A 16256-nucleotide genomic window follows, 5' to 3' on the forward strand; every position below is an offset into this window, starting at 1 on the left:
AAAGCTATTGATGTTCCAGGTTATAATGCGCCTGGCCTATGTAGGAGAGTTTCGTATATCAGCATTTTTTCACTTTTCTTATTGTGGTTTAGAATAAAGGCAAGATTCTGCTTTATAATCATGTAGCTTCTCTATAAATGGCATACTATTAATTTTATATATTTGGAAGTATCCGGTTAACTTAATAAGGAAGAAGAAAATGTCGGTAATGTTTGGCAGGTCATCTAAAAATCTACAACAACACCTGGGACCTAAGTCACGTGGAACAAATGACGATCATAATTCGATTTGTTTCTGTCTAGCTGCACTATAAACATTTTTGAACATTTCTTGGGATACTTAGCCATTCATGATACATCAGGGAAAGGACTAACCGAGTCTTACTACTCTGTGACAGAATCTATATTAAATTCAAAGTCTTTATGGTTGAGAATTTGTCTGCGAAACCACAGAGAAGTAAGATATATGTTACTACTTTGTGTGCGAAACTGCGCGAAAGGTTTCAGAAAAAGAGTTTTTTTTTTTTTTTTTTTGCTCTTAGAATATGTAACTTTGCGTACAAACTTATAATCCGTTATTAATTTTTAATTTTGAAAATAAATAATTCTTTATTAATAACTTCTCCCTTGACTGTTTTCTCTTTTTGTCTCCTCTAAATGATGGTTCAATCTGTTCCATAATGCTGGTTGGTTTCATTCTCGTTTCAAGTATTATTATTATTTATTTATTTATTTACTATTATTATTATTAGCATATAGTGCAAGGAAGCCTGTGGCTTATGCTGCACCAGCCAAAAAAAAAAAAAAAAAATTTCTGAATTTCCCTTTAAAGACTGTCTATCCTCTTGGCTGTGTGAGAGCAAGTCAGACAGGTAACTACATGGTAGACCGAGCCAGTCACTGATGGTAATAGTAAGGTCATCAGCATCTGTGATGTAAATGTTAAATGAGCATATAAGTAAATCATTTACTACAATGTTCCTGAGAGGGAGAACAAGAAGTAGAAGGGAATCACCAAGAAAGAGAAGAATGATGATATCCAGCTCAGGACCCTGGGTGTGCCAAGGCCGTACTCACCAGATGTGAGCCCCTGGGAGAAGTATTGCTAGTTGCTGTTCGTATGGTTGATATTTTTAGTGTGCGCATTGTTTAATCTCTGGAGATATTTAGTGTGCCTCGATTTAATTCAGTTATTTGGTAGTAAGTTATTCCTTAAATTGTTATTAATCTTAACAAATTTCACAAGTTTTCCATAATATTATTAGGCTTAACTGTGGAATCACTGATGGCTCCGACTGTGCGAGATGAATACCTATTGTGTAGTGTCTATTTGCACTTCTACTCTTTTAGCTGCATTCCTGTCAATTGCAAGCTAACTAGAAGAGCCCTTAATCGTTGATAGTGTGGAGATTGGCTCACCATCTCAACCACCTCTAAGCCATACTTTTCCAATTTTTGTTCTATATTGGCATTAGCATTAGTAGAGGAATATGATGGCAAGAAAGCAAGCTTATGCAGCATCCACCAAAAAAAAAAAAAAAACTATTTCACCCATCCATTTGCTCCAAACGTTTGTTGAGTTCTTCCGTGAATTTATTTAAGCTATCAATTTCCACAGCAACAGATGGAAGTTTATTCCACAAATCAACTACCTGCTGGCAAAAGGCAAATTTCCGCAAATCTATTCTACAACTGTCTTTCCTCAATTTGAGTTTATGCTCCCTCAGGTTCATAATCTGAGCAAGAGGAAGAATCCCATCAGCATTGAGCCTGCTCAAACCATTCAAGGCCCTATACACCTTAATCAGATCACCTTGCAGGTGCATAGTCTCTAGACACTGCAATTTGCAGAACTTAAGCTTTTCTTGGTTAGAGCAATCTCTTTGTTCTCCTCACCAATCTTTTTGCCCTTCTCGTTCTAGCAACTTTATATCCTTCCTAAAATGGGGCCTCCAGACCTGTATGCAATACTCAAGGTGTGGCCTGACCATTGCCTTATTCAAAGGGATAATCTTATCCCTAGCAAAATTCCTGTATCATTGACAAGACCCCTTGACCTGCTCTGACTGCCTTTCTATACTGCTCAGAAAACTTCATATCGGACTGCATGATGTCTTGAATCAGTTCTAACAAAGGTATAGTCAGTAATTTTGGAGATTTAAGTTAGTCTTTAATGAACTTAATTCCCTCAGAGAACGTTGTCATGCTGTCAACAATGCATCCAGCAGACCATTTCAAAGCTTGCAAGATCAATTGTCATCTGAAATGTTCTCTATATTGTAGTAACTCTTTATTATCTAGGAGTAGTGTAGCTACCCTTTTTTTGGGCCCGGAGGCAAAGAACATGTTCGGGCCCCTACTTAATTAATGAAAATTGCAAAAGGAGGAGACAGCCAAAGACGCCAGGCCTCTAAAGGGAACGGGCCCCAAGGCTTGCCTGTCTACATGGTAGCTACGCCACTGCTATCTAGCCTTCTCGAACTGCAGAATAAGATTGCTAGTAATCTCATGGGAGTTATGAATAGCTTACATCAAACGCACCAAACGGATTCTAATCTCTACTTTTTGACTCACCCAGAATTTGTTTCCAAGTTAATCTTAACTGAAGACTGTAGATCTGGAATTTCACCTGGTATATGTATCTGCTGTTGCGATAATATCATCTGCATTTCGTATACACAATGTAAACATTATGTATATCAGCATTGCCTCAAATTTCTGCACAACAGAAACCTGGTTCCTGCATCTGCCTTTACTTTGCTTCTCCCTCTGCTGTTGACCTGAAAGTCTCTTATTCGACACTAGTTTCGAAACAACCATTGCCTTATTTTCCATTTGTATCAATTTCAGATGGGCCGCTTACTTCCACAACCTCATCTGCTTCATATCAGCTAAATAGAAGTGAGCACCTCTGCAAAATTCTTCTTTCCAAGACTCCTAGCAATGAATCAGTGACCAAACTTGAAATCCAAACTTTGGTCTCATCCTCTTCCCATCCAAACTATCACTTTCAGATTTCTCTCTCAAACTTTCAGTTCATCTCACAGGTTTTTTATAGGATTGAGGTCAGGGCTCTGGGCTCGCCAGTCCAAATTTTCGACGCCTATATACTCAACCCAGTCCCTCCCACAGGACTAGTATAATATGGGCCTTCACTGTCGTGCTGCCACACGTAGTTACCCATACCTGTAACACATTATTGTCTAGGACCTCTCTAGATGGACCTCAGCATTCGTGGTTTTATACAAAACAACTAATGGTCCCAGGCCAAACCATCACATCTCTGCCAAACTTCATTGTTGGGACATACAGTTGAACAGGTAGCTTTTATCGGGTATCCGCCACATCCAGGTATGACCATCAGATTGGTAGACCATGTACTGTGACTCACGCTAAAGCATCGTTTTCTATTGGTGTATGGTCCAAGAACAAAGCCAGACGGCATCTGGCATTAGTTAGGTTGATTAGTGGCTTGTGGATGGCTGCATGATTGTGGTAACCCATATCATGCAGCGTCTTGTGCACTATACCGATGTTGAGATGTGTCCCCCCCCTCATAGGTAATACAGTTGGTAGGATCACTGGCCTCCCCACACTGCGTGGAAAAGACCTGAGTTCGAGTCCCGTCAATGACGTGAGGTATTTTTATGGGCCATTTTCAGAACGTGGGTGAGTTATTATTATTATTAGTAGTAGTAGCTATATGGTGCAAGGAAACCTGAGGCTTATGCTGCACCAGCCAAAAAAAAAAAAAAAGTAAATCGGCCTCTGAATGTGAGGAAGTTCGCCTTCAGCTAGTGGAGGTTGATGGTTAGAAAAGAGTTAAATCGGAACATTTTTAACAATCAACTATTGTTGTGGAAATGGATAATTTTAATAAATTCATGGAAATTTACTAGCACACTCTTCTAAACCACTAAAATTTCTAGAGCACAGATAGATCGATGGAGGAATCAGTCCACATCCAGCTGAATTGTCCAATACTAATATCCAATACTAATGTTTAATATGTACTAATGTAGGTACAGGATGGTCGCATCCCGGAAAAATGAGTTAGGTAAAATTTTAAAATTCTGTTTCAGGAAAATCCATTTCGAGTGGTATTGCTATTAATTGTCACAGGCTGAGGTGATCTTCAAGGAAAAACATTTGTTCTGAATTCTTAGTGTTTCGAAGCTGTTGGGTTCCCAAGAAAAGAGTGTTCATTACCTGGGAAAAATTATCCACATTAGAGAAATACATAATTCTCAAATAATTATTGAGGTCACAGTAATAGAGAATGTGTTTCCAGCCCTTCTTAGAGCTACACACAGAAGTTTGTAAAGTTAGTTATTTAAATGTCTGTATCCTGTTATTAAAAAGAAGTATGAAGGCTTAAAGAGAACTAGGATTTATTCCTAGTAGCAGACAAAAATGTTACATCAAGATTCAAGGATCTGGTTACTTTGCCTTTATCAGAAGTATCCCACCTCACTTGCAAAAGAATTCAAAATTCCATCAGTATGATTGGCTTTGTAGGTATTTCTTACCGTATGTGATAGCAAAATCCAAGGGGAAGAATGTTTCTACCAACACTTGTAGATGAAGCAGTTCTGTAGACTCTGACAACTGTTAAAACCATGCTTGGCTGTAGTTAAATAAGTTTTGATTGATTGGAATTTTTTGGTGAAACCCCAATGAAACCAAGCACCATTGAAGTAAGTTATCATGGGAACAAAAAAATACATTGTAATGAAGTGCTAAACTTTTTCTCAATAAGCTCCAGTTGAGACTGGAAATCCTAATTAAGGGGCCTGTACAAGTTTTTTTTTACTTTATTTGTAAGATGCTTGAGGTGAGAATCAAAATTTAGTTTATCATCTATGATGACTCTTAAATATTTAACTTCAGGGACAAAAGGTATCCAAAGACCATCCATTTTTACTTGAGGGGATTATATTTAAATTTCCCTTTAAAGACTATCTATCCTCTTGGCTGTGTGAGAGCAATTCAGACAGGGAACTCCAGGGTAGACTGAGCCAGTCACTGATGGCAATAGTAAGGTCATCAGCGTCTGTGATGTTGTAAATGTTGTTAAATGAGCATATAAGTAAATCATTTACTACAATGTTCCAGACAAGGGCTGGAACCTTGAGAATTGCCTTTGTTAACATTTTTATAGCTATGTAGATGTTTAGATTTTAAGATGGACTTTACAATCCTGAAAATAACTACACACAAGATGGAACAGTTGAAGCAAACATCCAGCAGATCTGAAATATCTGAGGGTGCTCTCCTGCCATGGACAGGCAAACTGACCTCAAAGTGTGGGATATCACTGAATTTTAAATCATCATGTAGCAGTAAAAAAATCCACAGAGTTTTTATTATTTTGGGCTATAGCCCCTATCTGGGACTGCCACTAACTGGAACCTCTTTTCTGGAGGGCAGGCGAAATTTTTTGCATTTCGGACATCAGCTTAATCAGCTTAAATCACTTAAATCAGCTACTCTCAACCATGATTCTATTGCAGAGCATTCTACTTCAATTCAATCACTGTTTTAACATAACGATAAATTTTCATTCTTGAATAGTTACATTTTAGTTAGTTCCCGAAATTTATTAAAACATAATATGCTAAAAACTATTAAGATATCTCATGAGGTTTTTCTTTCCACTCTCTTTCTGTTTTTTTTTTAACAGCCTGTACAGTTTTAGTAGCTTTGGTGGAACAACTAGCAGAAGTTAACAACAGGACAATAACAAATTCAGTATCAGAACTGTGTAGATTATTACCTGGTGAATATGGAATATTCTGTGATATCCTGGTTCACATTTGGGGACAGGCCATAATTGAAAAGTAAGTAATATTTATCATTCTATTTCTCTTTTATATATTATATAACACTGGTTGGCAAAAAAAAAAAAAAAAAAAAAAAACTATATTTTTCACTCCCTGTTAAAATTCTGGGTGATTCTTGTAGATTTGACATAGCTGAATTCAAATGTGGCAACCATATTGCTGTAATACCTGCCACAGGATTAAATTCAAAAACTAAGTTTCTATTAAAAAAGTATTTCAAAAATATTTTTGCAAAATGTTACATACAGTACTAAATATTGAACATTGAGATTCAATGAGGTTTTGTCATATTTTGCCTTTTATAATCATCCATTCGTGTCTCATGTATGAGATTCCAAGTAGAGTGCCAACTTATTTGGACCCCACTTTCCCTGGTATCTTTTTTCAGTTTGAGAAATATCTTGGTGAAACCTTTCATCATGTTCATCGGAGATCGTTTCCAAGTTTTCAGGAAAAACATCTAAATGGGAATGTCCAGTGGTTATTGGAAGTGATGGGAATGTTGGAAATGAAGCTTTAATGACATGTTGCACCCCAATTTTCTGTATGCTAAAATTAGTTCACTATAATTTCACTGTAATTTTGTGATTTCTCATTGCTCTGGTTCAAGGTTCCGGCAGACCTTTTCGATTGCCTTCCAGGGCCCTTATTTCTGTAGAATTTAATTTTTTAGTGAATTCCTCATCTTGGAATAATAATCTTCTAGAATTTAATTATCATAAATTTGCTCTTGAGGAAACTTTTGCCTTAAACAGGAAAATCCTTTTCCTTTTTTGTCCATCACTTTCACAAATATTTTTATCAAACCTAAATTGATGTGCAATGGAGCTAGGTTTGAGCTAGCTTTTTCAATTGCATTCCAGTTTACCCTTTCCTTTTAGTAATTACTGGAAGTGATGGACAAATGAAGTGGTAAAAGTTCTCCCTCCTCTGGCTAATGGTGTATGAACTGGCTTCCTAGCATCATTTTGCAAGTTTTGATACTGTTTATATTTTTACTGGTGATAACCCTAACTTCTAGCCTTCCTTGGTATAACCATATATCAAATATTTCTTCCTCTGTATTGAAAGAAAACTAAGGAATTTACTTTCTTTCGCAACTGCGCTTTTCTTCTGTATAAACCATAGTGGTGCTCTGAAAACCTCTCTTAAATTTCTGGACCAAGTGCTGAAAAGAGTGCAGCCAGTTTAAATAACGATCCTTTTGACCCTCTGTTAGGTATGTGTAGTCAGTGAAACATCGATAATATTTCAGCAGTTACTGCTTCATCTACTCTGTCCACCCAGCTCTGTCTCACTCATCTACTCTGTCCACCCAGCTCTGTCTCATTCATCTATTCTGTCCAGGACAGAGTAGATTTTCAAAAAACAGTTAATAGCTGTGTTTGAAAATGTTTTCTTTGATTTCTTAACTGAAAATTCCAGACATCTCTGTTAATTATTGCACAATTAGGAAAAACTCACAATTAAGTTAAACTTAATTATATGCAAGTGTTGATTGTGCATCTGTCATGTACAGTTATTGATAGCAAGCTGGCTTTACTGCCACGCCCTCTCCTCTAATTGGTAATGCTCTCTGACTTCATGACATTGATACATCATCTGGAATCAAACTGTTGATGTTCCCTTCATGTGTTATGCAGTGAATGTCCATGTTACTGATAGGCTGGTGTCTAATTGCAGCATTCATTGTTGTGTGTGGTGTTTAAATTTTCATTTCACTTGATGACAGGTCTAAAGGGAAATTTTCTTTGAAATTTTTAATTTCAAAGATTAATTACAAATTTTTACAATTATGTTGAGAAAAAATTTAAAATAAAAGTGGCATAAAAAATCAATATTTTGAATTAATTTTTGCTGATTTTTCAAATTTTTGCATGCACAGAAGAATTTAAATTTTTTGTGTACCTGATTATGGATTAAAATTAGTTTTCTGTTGTATAAACATTCAGTTTTTACTGCTTGCATTTGCATAGCTATTTCCATAGGCACTATTCTGAATTAGCATCTGTAATTCCATCTTTTTCAAAAACTATTTGAAACACTTATAACCCAAACTAACTTCTGTTCGGCTTCATTATCTCTTCTGTTTCTGCTCTTTGGAACAAGCTTCCTTTATATATTTCATGAAAATTACAGTCTACAGAAAAATTCATGCCCAATGTCAACAAGTATATTTTCTTCCACCTCAATCCATACGTGATACTAGAGATACCAATAACTTTCGCATTTGGGGTTACCATTAAAAAAAAAACCATAGGTACATTTTTTTTTATAATTTCCTGAAAAAAATGATGTGTCACTATATTATCTCACAGCAAATGGTCAGAAAAAAAAAGAAAACAGCATAAATTAAAATAATCTCCAGTTTTCATAATTTGAGATGACACTTACCATGTGCAACCTTAATGTGGAATAACAGTAAATAATTGTGGTTGAATTAATTTATTTTAATATTAGTTTTTAAGCTTTATTTATGATTATTTATTTTCAGATTAAGCAGAAAAGAAACACCTGATGTGATATGCTACAGCCTAGGAATTTGCCATGTTGATGGAGGTCAAGAGTATTGTCATCTTTTCCCAGCACCTCAGGTTAGATTAAAATAGTTAAATACTATGCTGCCTAACCACTTTCTGCAGAATGTGCTGATGAACTTACCTGTCGAGTTCATTTGATGCTCAGTGGGATTTGGCTGTCCAGAGAAGGTGCTTAAGTCTTCCTTGTGTTCCTCAAACCACTCTTTCGCACACTTGGTATGGTGGATGGTTGCATTCTCATTAACAGTATCCTGTCTATAGAGATACATGCAGATTTTCCAGGTGTACCTGATCCACAACAGTGTTGCTTTGGCATTAACAGTGGCTGTAGTGGAATCAGGGGACTAAGGTTATGCCAATATAACCTCCCCCACACCATTACATATCCTCCAGTAGCCTTTACTGAGTACTCCACAGGTGGTTCTAGTGTCTTGTGGATTTTCTCTATATATGTTCTTCCATTAATAGTGAAAAGTGTAAATCTGGCCTCACTAGACCATGTCTTTCTTCAGTTTTCTTGCATCCATCCTTTATGTTCTGGCACCAACCACAGGTCTCCTACTCCTGTAGCAGTCTTTATAGGATTTTTCACATGGTACTATACCAATGCCTTGCAATGTTCCTACATTAAATGCAGAGATGAATTGTTCCATCTTTTGTTGAGTTATACATGTTAATCCATTTCAGACATTGAGCACCTTACTCAGCCACCTTGCATTTTCAGCTGCAGTTGTCTGTTGATGGATTTTTTCTGGTACTTTTTCTGTTTGTTAAAGACTGAAATGAAACTAGCTTTTACATATGCAACAAGTGCACCCTACCTTTCTGCATAGCACCCTAGATGTGTACTAGCCTGCCTCTTTGGAAGTTAATGAGATTTTGTCTTTTCTGCCACTGTCGGTGTGGAACAGAGTCAGATTTTTTTTTTTTTTTTTGGCTGGTGCAGCATAAGCTTCAGGCTTCCTTGCACCATATGGCAAATAATAATTGTTTTATGGTAGTAATCTCCAGCAATGTGCTCCACTGCTTGCACTATCCCACCTCATGAAATTTCTGTTCGAACAGAAAAATGTGAGCTTCTGAAAACGTGAGTTGGCCTTCAATCTTGTGAATGCTAAGAAAAAGAACAGGTGCATGTATACTTGCGTGTACACCAATGCTAGGAGTTTAGTAAATAAATTTGATGAATTTGAGGTATTGCTCAAAACATCAAAGGCAGATATTGTGGGGATTTCAGGGATGTAGTGTCACACAGATATAAGGAATGCAGAACTGGAATTTGGGGAGTACAATGTCTACAGAAAGGATAGACAGGATAGGAAGGGAGGAGGGGTTATGCTATTAGTTAAGAAATATATAAAATCCAAGGAAGTGAAGAGAGTCGACATTGCTGGACAGAGCAGTGTCGAGTCAGTTTGGTGTGACATAAGCATTGGGAGATTAAAATTGAGAGTAGGAGTGTGCTATAGGCCTAATGACTCTGATGAGTATAATAAGAAATTGTACAGGGAAATAGAGTGGACCAGTAAATCAGAGAGTCTTATAATGGGGGATTTTAATTTCCCAGATATTGACTGGAATTTGGGGGCTGGTCACTCACACACTAGCAAGGCTTTTGTGGATTTATTGGATGATTGTTTTCTACATCAGCATTTTCGGGAGGCAACTAGAGGGAGTGATACTCTTGATTTGATTATCAGTAGTGATTCTTCATGCATTAAGAATCTGCAGGTAAATGAACCACTAGGTGGCGGTGATCACAGTGTGCTGAAGTGGGATTTACTCAAAGAGGTAACTACCATTAGGGGTAAAGGGAAGGGTTATTGCTTTCGTAAAGGCGACTACGATGGACTGAGACAGTATTTAAATTCTATACAGTGGGACCAACTGATGATGTTACCAACAGCAAATTCAAAATGGGAAGCATTCAAAGAACTTATCTTGGAAGCTACTAGGCTTTACATACCAACTAAGAAATATTGTTCAAGGTTTAGGCCTAAGTGGATGTCAGATGAACTAATGAGACATATGGCAGAGAAGAAAAATGCATGGGATACATACAAATTAACACATGACACAGAAGCCTATGATAGATACAAGTTGATCTGAAACCGAGTTACAAAGGAGGTTAGGCGGGCGAAGGCAGATTACAAGAAATCTTTGGCAAGGGATACAAAGAAGAACAGCAAAGAGTTCTTTACTTACGTAAACTCTAGAAGGAAGGGGATGAATCAGATTGGTCCACTTGATATCGATGGGTCAACTGTTGATCCTGCTCAGGTAGCTAACAAACTAAATGAATATTTTGCATCGACATTCACACATGAGGAGTTATTCAGCGAGGGAAATGCCAGAGGTGTATTCAACTCTGGCAGTAAGCTAGAGAATCTTGTAATAACTGAGAGTAAAGTGGAGGAGAAATTGTTGAAGATAAATACAAGAAAGCACCTGGGGTGGATGGGATCTATCCAGTTATATTAAAGGAGGCGGCAGAGGAAGTAAGCAGGCCCTTAGCCATAATTATGAGAGCTTCCTTGGACTCAGGGGAAGTACCCATGGACTGGAGATGTGCATATGTGACCTCAATTCACAAAGGAGGATCAAAGGGCGACACGAATAATTACAGACCAGTTAGTTTAACTTCTGTTCCGGGTAAAATAATGGAGTCACTGGTTAAAGATGCATTGCAAGATCATCTAGACAAGACTGCAGCAATAATTCAGACACAGCATGGGTTTGTTAAGGGAAAGTCTTGTCTGACAAATTTGATTGGTTATTATGATGTGGTCACAAAGGAACTGGATGCAAAAAATAATTTTGATATCATATACTTGGATTTCAGGAAAGCTTTTGACACTGTTGCGCATGGAAGACTACTGTACAAATTGGAGCAGAATGGTATTAAGGGTAAGTTGCTACAATGGATAAAAGGATGGTTAAGTGGGAGAAGACAGAGGGTGGTAATCAATGGGTGCTGCTCTTCGTGGACTAATGTTATTAGTGGAGTCCCACAGGGTTCGGTGTTGGGTCCACTGTTGTTTTGTATATTTATCAATGATATTGATGAAGGTATATCAGGCTTAATGTCGAAGTTTGCAGATGACACGAAGGTTGGCAGGGTTGTTAATTACAGTAATGGCAGTGTGCTACTGCAACAGGATCTAGATAATTTGGGCAGATGGGCTAAGAAGTGGCAACTGAAGTTTAACCTTGACAAATGCAAAGTACTGCATATGGGTAGAAGTAACCCCAGAGAAACGTACCAACTGTGTGGTACTACACTTAAGGTGGTAGAAAATGAAAAAGACCTGGGAGTAATTGTGCAGTCAGATATGAAGTTTTCTGAGCAATGTAGACAGGCTGCTAGGGCAGGTCATGGGGTTTTGTCAATGATATATAGGAATTTTGCTAGCAGGGAAAAGGAGGTGATTGTCCCTCTTTATAAGGCAATGGTCAGGCCACGCCTTGAGTACTGCGTACAGGTCTGGAGGCCTCATTTTAGGAAGGATGTAGATTTGCTTGAGCGTGTACAGAGAAGAGCAACACGATTGGTGAGGGGAATGAAGGGATCCTCTTACCAAGAGAGGCTTAAGTTCTGCAAATTGCAGTGGCTGGAGACTAGACACCTGCGCGGTGATCTGATTGAGGTCTATAAGGCCTTGAATGGGTTGAGCACGCTGAATTCTGATGGGATCCTCCCACTTGTTCAGAATACGAACCTACGGGGACATAAGTTCAAATTAAGAAAGGATAGATGTAGAATAGATGTGTGGAAATTTGCCTTTAGCCAGCGGGTGGTTAATTGCTGGAACAAACTTCCATCTGTCGTTGTGGAAGTTGATAGGTTAAATAAATTTAAGGAGGAACTGGACAGGCAATTGGAGGGTATGGTGTGATTTTTTTTTTTTTTTTTTTTGGCTGATGCTGCATAAGCTCCTACACTTGCTTTCTTGCATCAAGTGCCACTACTACTACTACTACTACAAGTAATTATAGACCTGTTAGTTTAACTTCTGTTCCCGGAAAATTAATGGAGGCACTGGTTAAAGAAGCACTGCAGGATCATCTAGACAAGACTTCAGTTATAGCTCAGACACAGCATGGTTTTGTTAAGGGGAAGTCTTGCCTGACCAATTTGATTGGATACTATGATGCAGTCACAAAAGAACTGGATGCAGGGAATAACTTTGATATTATATACTTGGATCTTAGAAAGGCTTTTGATACTGTTGCACATGGAAGACTGCTGCACAAATTGGAGCAGTGTGGCATTGGAGGCAAATTGCTGCTATGGATAAAGGGGTGGTTGAGCGGGAGAAGACAGAGTGCTGGAACGAGTACAGAGAAGGGCAACAAGATTAGTGAATGGAACAAAGGGGTGCTCTTACGAAGAAAGGCTTAAGTTTTGCAAATTACAGTGTCTGGAGACTAGGCTCCAGCGAGATGATCTGATAGAGGTGCAAGCCTTGAATGGTTTGAGCATGCTCAATGCTTACGGGATTCTTCCTCTTGCTCAGAACAATCACCTGAGAGGGCATAAATTCAAATTGAGGAAAGACAGATGTAGGATAGACGTGAGGAAATTTGCCGTTAGCCAGCGGGGGTTGGTTGGTGGAACAGACTTCCATCCCCTGTCGTGGAAGTTGATAGCCTGAATAAGTGTAAGGCTCAGCTGGACAGGCATTTCGAATGAACAGAGGGGTGAAGTGGAAGTGGTTATTTTTTATTTATTTATTTATTTTATTTTATTTTATTTTATTTTTTATCTTTTTTTTTTTGGGCTGATGCTGCATAAGCTTGCTTTCTTGCATCAAATGCCGCTAATACAGTGAATGACAACAGTATGTCTCCAACTGGTGTGCTCCAGATTGCTGGTTTGGTTAATCATACACATTGGTAATACAGTCGGTTCTGCTATAATGCGGTACATGTGTTCCTAAAAATCTCCATGCTATGGTTTTTCGCATTAAAAAAAACAGGGCTTATGGGGAAAATAGGGATGGGGCAGAGCACTCAAAAAACATATTTAGTATGGTAACTAATAAAAGTTAGAAATTCAATAAAATTGCTAACACAGGTTTAAACATCTTAAATTTCTAATAAAAAGATAAGCAGTCAATAACAACGAATGGAGCACACACAAGTGAGGTATGGAGTAAGTTTACGAGTTTATGAAGCGTAAAAAAATAGGAATAAAGAGAAGATTCTGAAAATTTATTTATATTTTTTATAGGATTAGAGATTTCGTGGAAGGGGAAACACATTTCACCATAATAACTTAAAAACCCACAGAATTCCAGCTATCGGGATTATCGCAAATGCAGTAAGATTGAGTTTACTACCTATTCATAATTAGATTGAACTAACTGAAAACCCCAATAAATGGAGAACTGCAAATTGTTTTTATTTCAGGGGCTCACATCTCGTGGCACACCTAGGTCCTGAGCTGGATATCATCATTCTTCTTTTTCTTGGTGATTCCTTTCTACTTCTGACTCTTCTCTCTCTCTCTCTCTCTCTCTCTCTCTCTCTCTCTCTCTCTCTCTCTCTCTCTCTCTCTCTCTCTCTCTCTCTCAGGGTAGTTCAGAAATTTTTTTTTTTTGGCTGGTGCAGCATAAGCTTCAGGCTTCCTTGCACCATATGGCAAATAATAATAATAATTGTTTTATGGTAGTAACCTCCAGCAGTGTGCTCCGCTGCTTGCACTATCCCACTTCATGAAATTTCTGTTCGAACAGAAAAATGTGAGCTTCTGAAAACATGAGTTGGCCTTCAATCTTGTGAATACAGCGAATGACAACAGTATGTCTCCAACCAACACAACTACAGTAAATGGAAAATATAGCTTTCACACATTTGACATTTTTTAAGCTTCATAAACTTGTATGTATTGCTGCACAGGCCACTATGTTCAGCTTGGTGCCGAGTTTTGCGTTCCCCTGGTGTTACTCAGAGACGAAATCGCGCATGAGTCAATGCAAAAATCGCATTGTTCCCTAATCAGTTGCATTGGAGCAAATTCACGTTGCAAAAATGCACGTTATAGCAGAACTGACAGTATCACGCAGTTACTTGATTATTAAAAATAAGATATTTTATTAATCAGCATTCCATTTCATAAAATTTCAGCATTCCATTTCATAAAATAGCATTCCATTTTTGACACCTGTGGTGAACTTTAATTGGGCACAATTTAGTCACATGACTAAATTTATTAATACATGGCTAAAATTATTAATACAACAATCTTCAATTTACATATCATATGGGACCATTTTTGCAACCACAGATGGTGCAAAAATGGTCCTAAACCCTTGACTCTAATAAATTGGCCAGGCAGTGTTATCCTCTTATATTTCTCACCAGTATGACTGTGATCAGTAGTGCCCTTTTAATTCGCTGGGAACTAATTCTAAACAAAAAATTTTAAAAATGCTAAAAGGAGGATGGTAGTGACTAAGCCAATTCATAAATATTCCACATAGCAGTCCAGTTTTGCCAGTATTTCACATACCGTGAGAATATATTCAAATGCTTTGTTTCCATGTTGTACTCATCCCACACATGCTTCTTGATTAGACCGGGGTTCGAGCCTGTGACCATCAAATATGGAGGATGCGGAAAGGTCAGAGAATGACCACCGCATATTCCTTAATTGCAATAGCAATATGGTCTTAGTTGCTAATGCTCCTAAAAATCAAATAACAAACAAACAGCAAACTCATCCCACAGACTAATTAATTTATAAACAGCAACAGATTGGGAAAAGCCATAAATAAGAAATTATGAAACAAATAAGATTAGGCCCAAGTACTTAAAAGTATTTGGTTTGAAATAAAGCCTTACGTTTGCTTTTCTTTATGATTTCATTCATTTATTTGAGCATGTAGAAAGAGAAGAAATAATACACATAACATGTTAATAATTTTTGCATTATAATGAATATGGAAAAATTATACTTAAAATATTTTATTTCAGTTTTCAACATTTCTTCAGAACCTGTAGGTAAGCAAAGTGGTATTACACTTTCCTCATAATCTTATATTGCAAATTCTAAGATAGATGGCTTTAATGAGGGGCGGGGGTAGTCAAATGAATCGGAACAAAATTTTAATTGTTATAAATGATTCTAGAACTAGTGGCCATAAATTAAAATTACAGGAAAAGGGATTTAAACTGGATTAGTATTAGTAGTGCATATGATGCAAGAAAGCAAGCTAATGCAGCATCGGTCAAAAAAAAAATCTCCAATTCTACGGAGGATGCCATTAATGATCTCATGAATTTCACCAACCAGGCAGAGGATAAGTATGTGTTAGCCATCTTTATAGATTTTACTGGAGCTTTTGACATGGTGTGGCATGAGAGTATTCTGTCTGCATTAAGGGGTATGCAATGTCCAGACTTATTGTATAGGACGATACAGAGTTATTTGTATTGTAGGAAAATTATACTGAAAGCTAAGCATCTACAGTTTAATAGGAATCTTTCGAGAGGGTGTCCTCAGGGGTCTGTATTGGGCCCACTTTTTTGGAACTTAGTACTTAATTTATGGCTAGAACAATCAATTGAAAATCTGCATAAGATTGCTTATGCAGATGATTTGGTTTTATGTATTACTGGTAAATCCAGGGCTGTGCTTGAAATAAGAGTGGCCCAGGTATTAGAAAGTCTAGTGTCGTGGGCTGATCTGCACAAACTATTGATATCTGCAACTAAAACTGTTATGATGCTTCTTAAGGGGAAACTAAATTGTGCATGACCGCCAAAAGCTTTAATTAAGGGGAGGCAGATTCCCCTAGTATCTGAGGTGAAATATCTAGGTATAAGAATTGATGATAGATTATCGTTTTTCCCACATTTAAATTACTTAC

General features: G+C 37.5%; 1 protein-coding gene across 1 annotated transcript in view; it reads left to right on the top strand.

Moving 5' to 3' along the window:
- Positions 1 to 366: 366 nt before the first annotated feature.
- LOC150079137 (acyloxyacyl hydrolase-like) overlaps positions 367 to 16256 on the top strand; it is a 43015-nt gene continuing 27125 nt past the window's right edge. The window contains exons 1-3 of the mRNA XM_090382966.1: positions 367 to 456; positions 5683 to 5839; positions 8337 to 8436. Coding sequence (XP_090239092.1) covers positions 423 to 456; positions 5683 to 5839; positions 8337 to 8436 — 291 coding nt within the window. The 5' untranslated portion in view covers positions 367 to 422. The remainder of the gene's footprint in view (positions 457 to 5682; positions 5840 to 8336; positions 8437 to 16256) is intronic.

The sequence above is a fragment of the Mastigoproctus giganteus genome, chromosome 10 (assembly GCF_048544385.1).
Source record: "Mastigoproctus giganteus isolate SK-2022 chromosome 10, ASM4854438v1, whole genome shotgun sequence".
NCBI lineage: Eukaryota > Metazoa > Arthropoda > Arachnida > Uropygi > Thelyphonidae > Mastigoproctus > Mastigoproctus giganteus.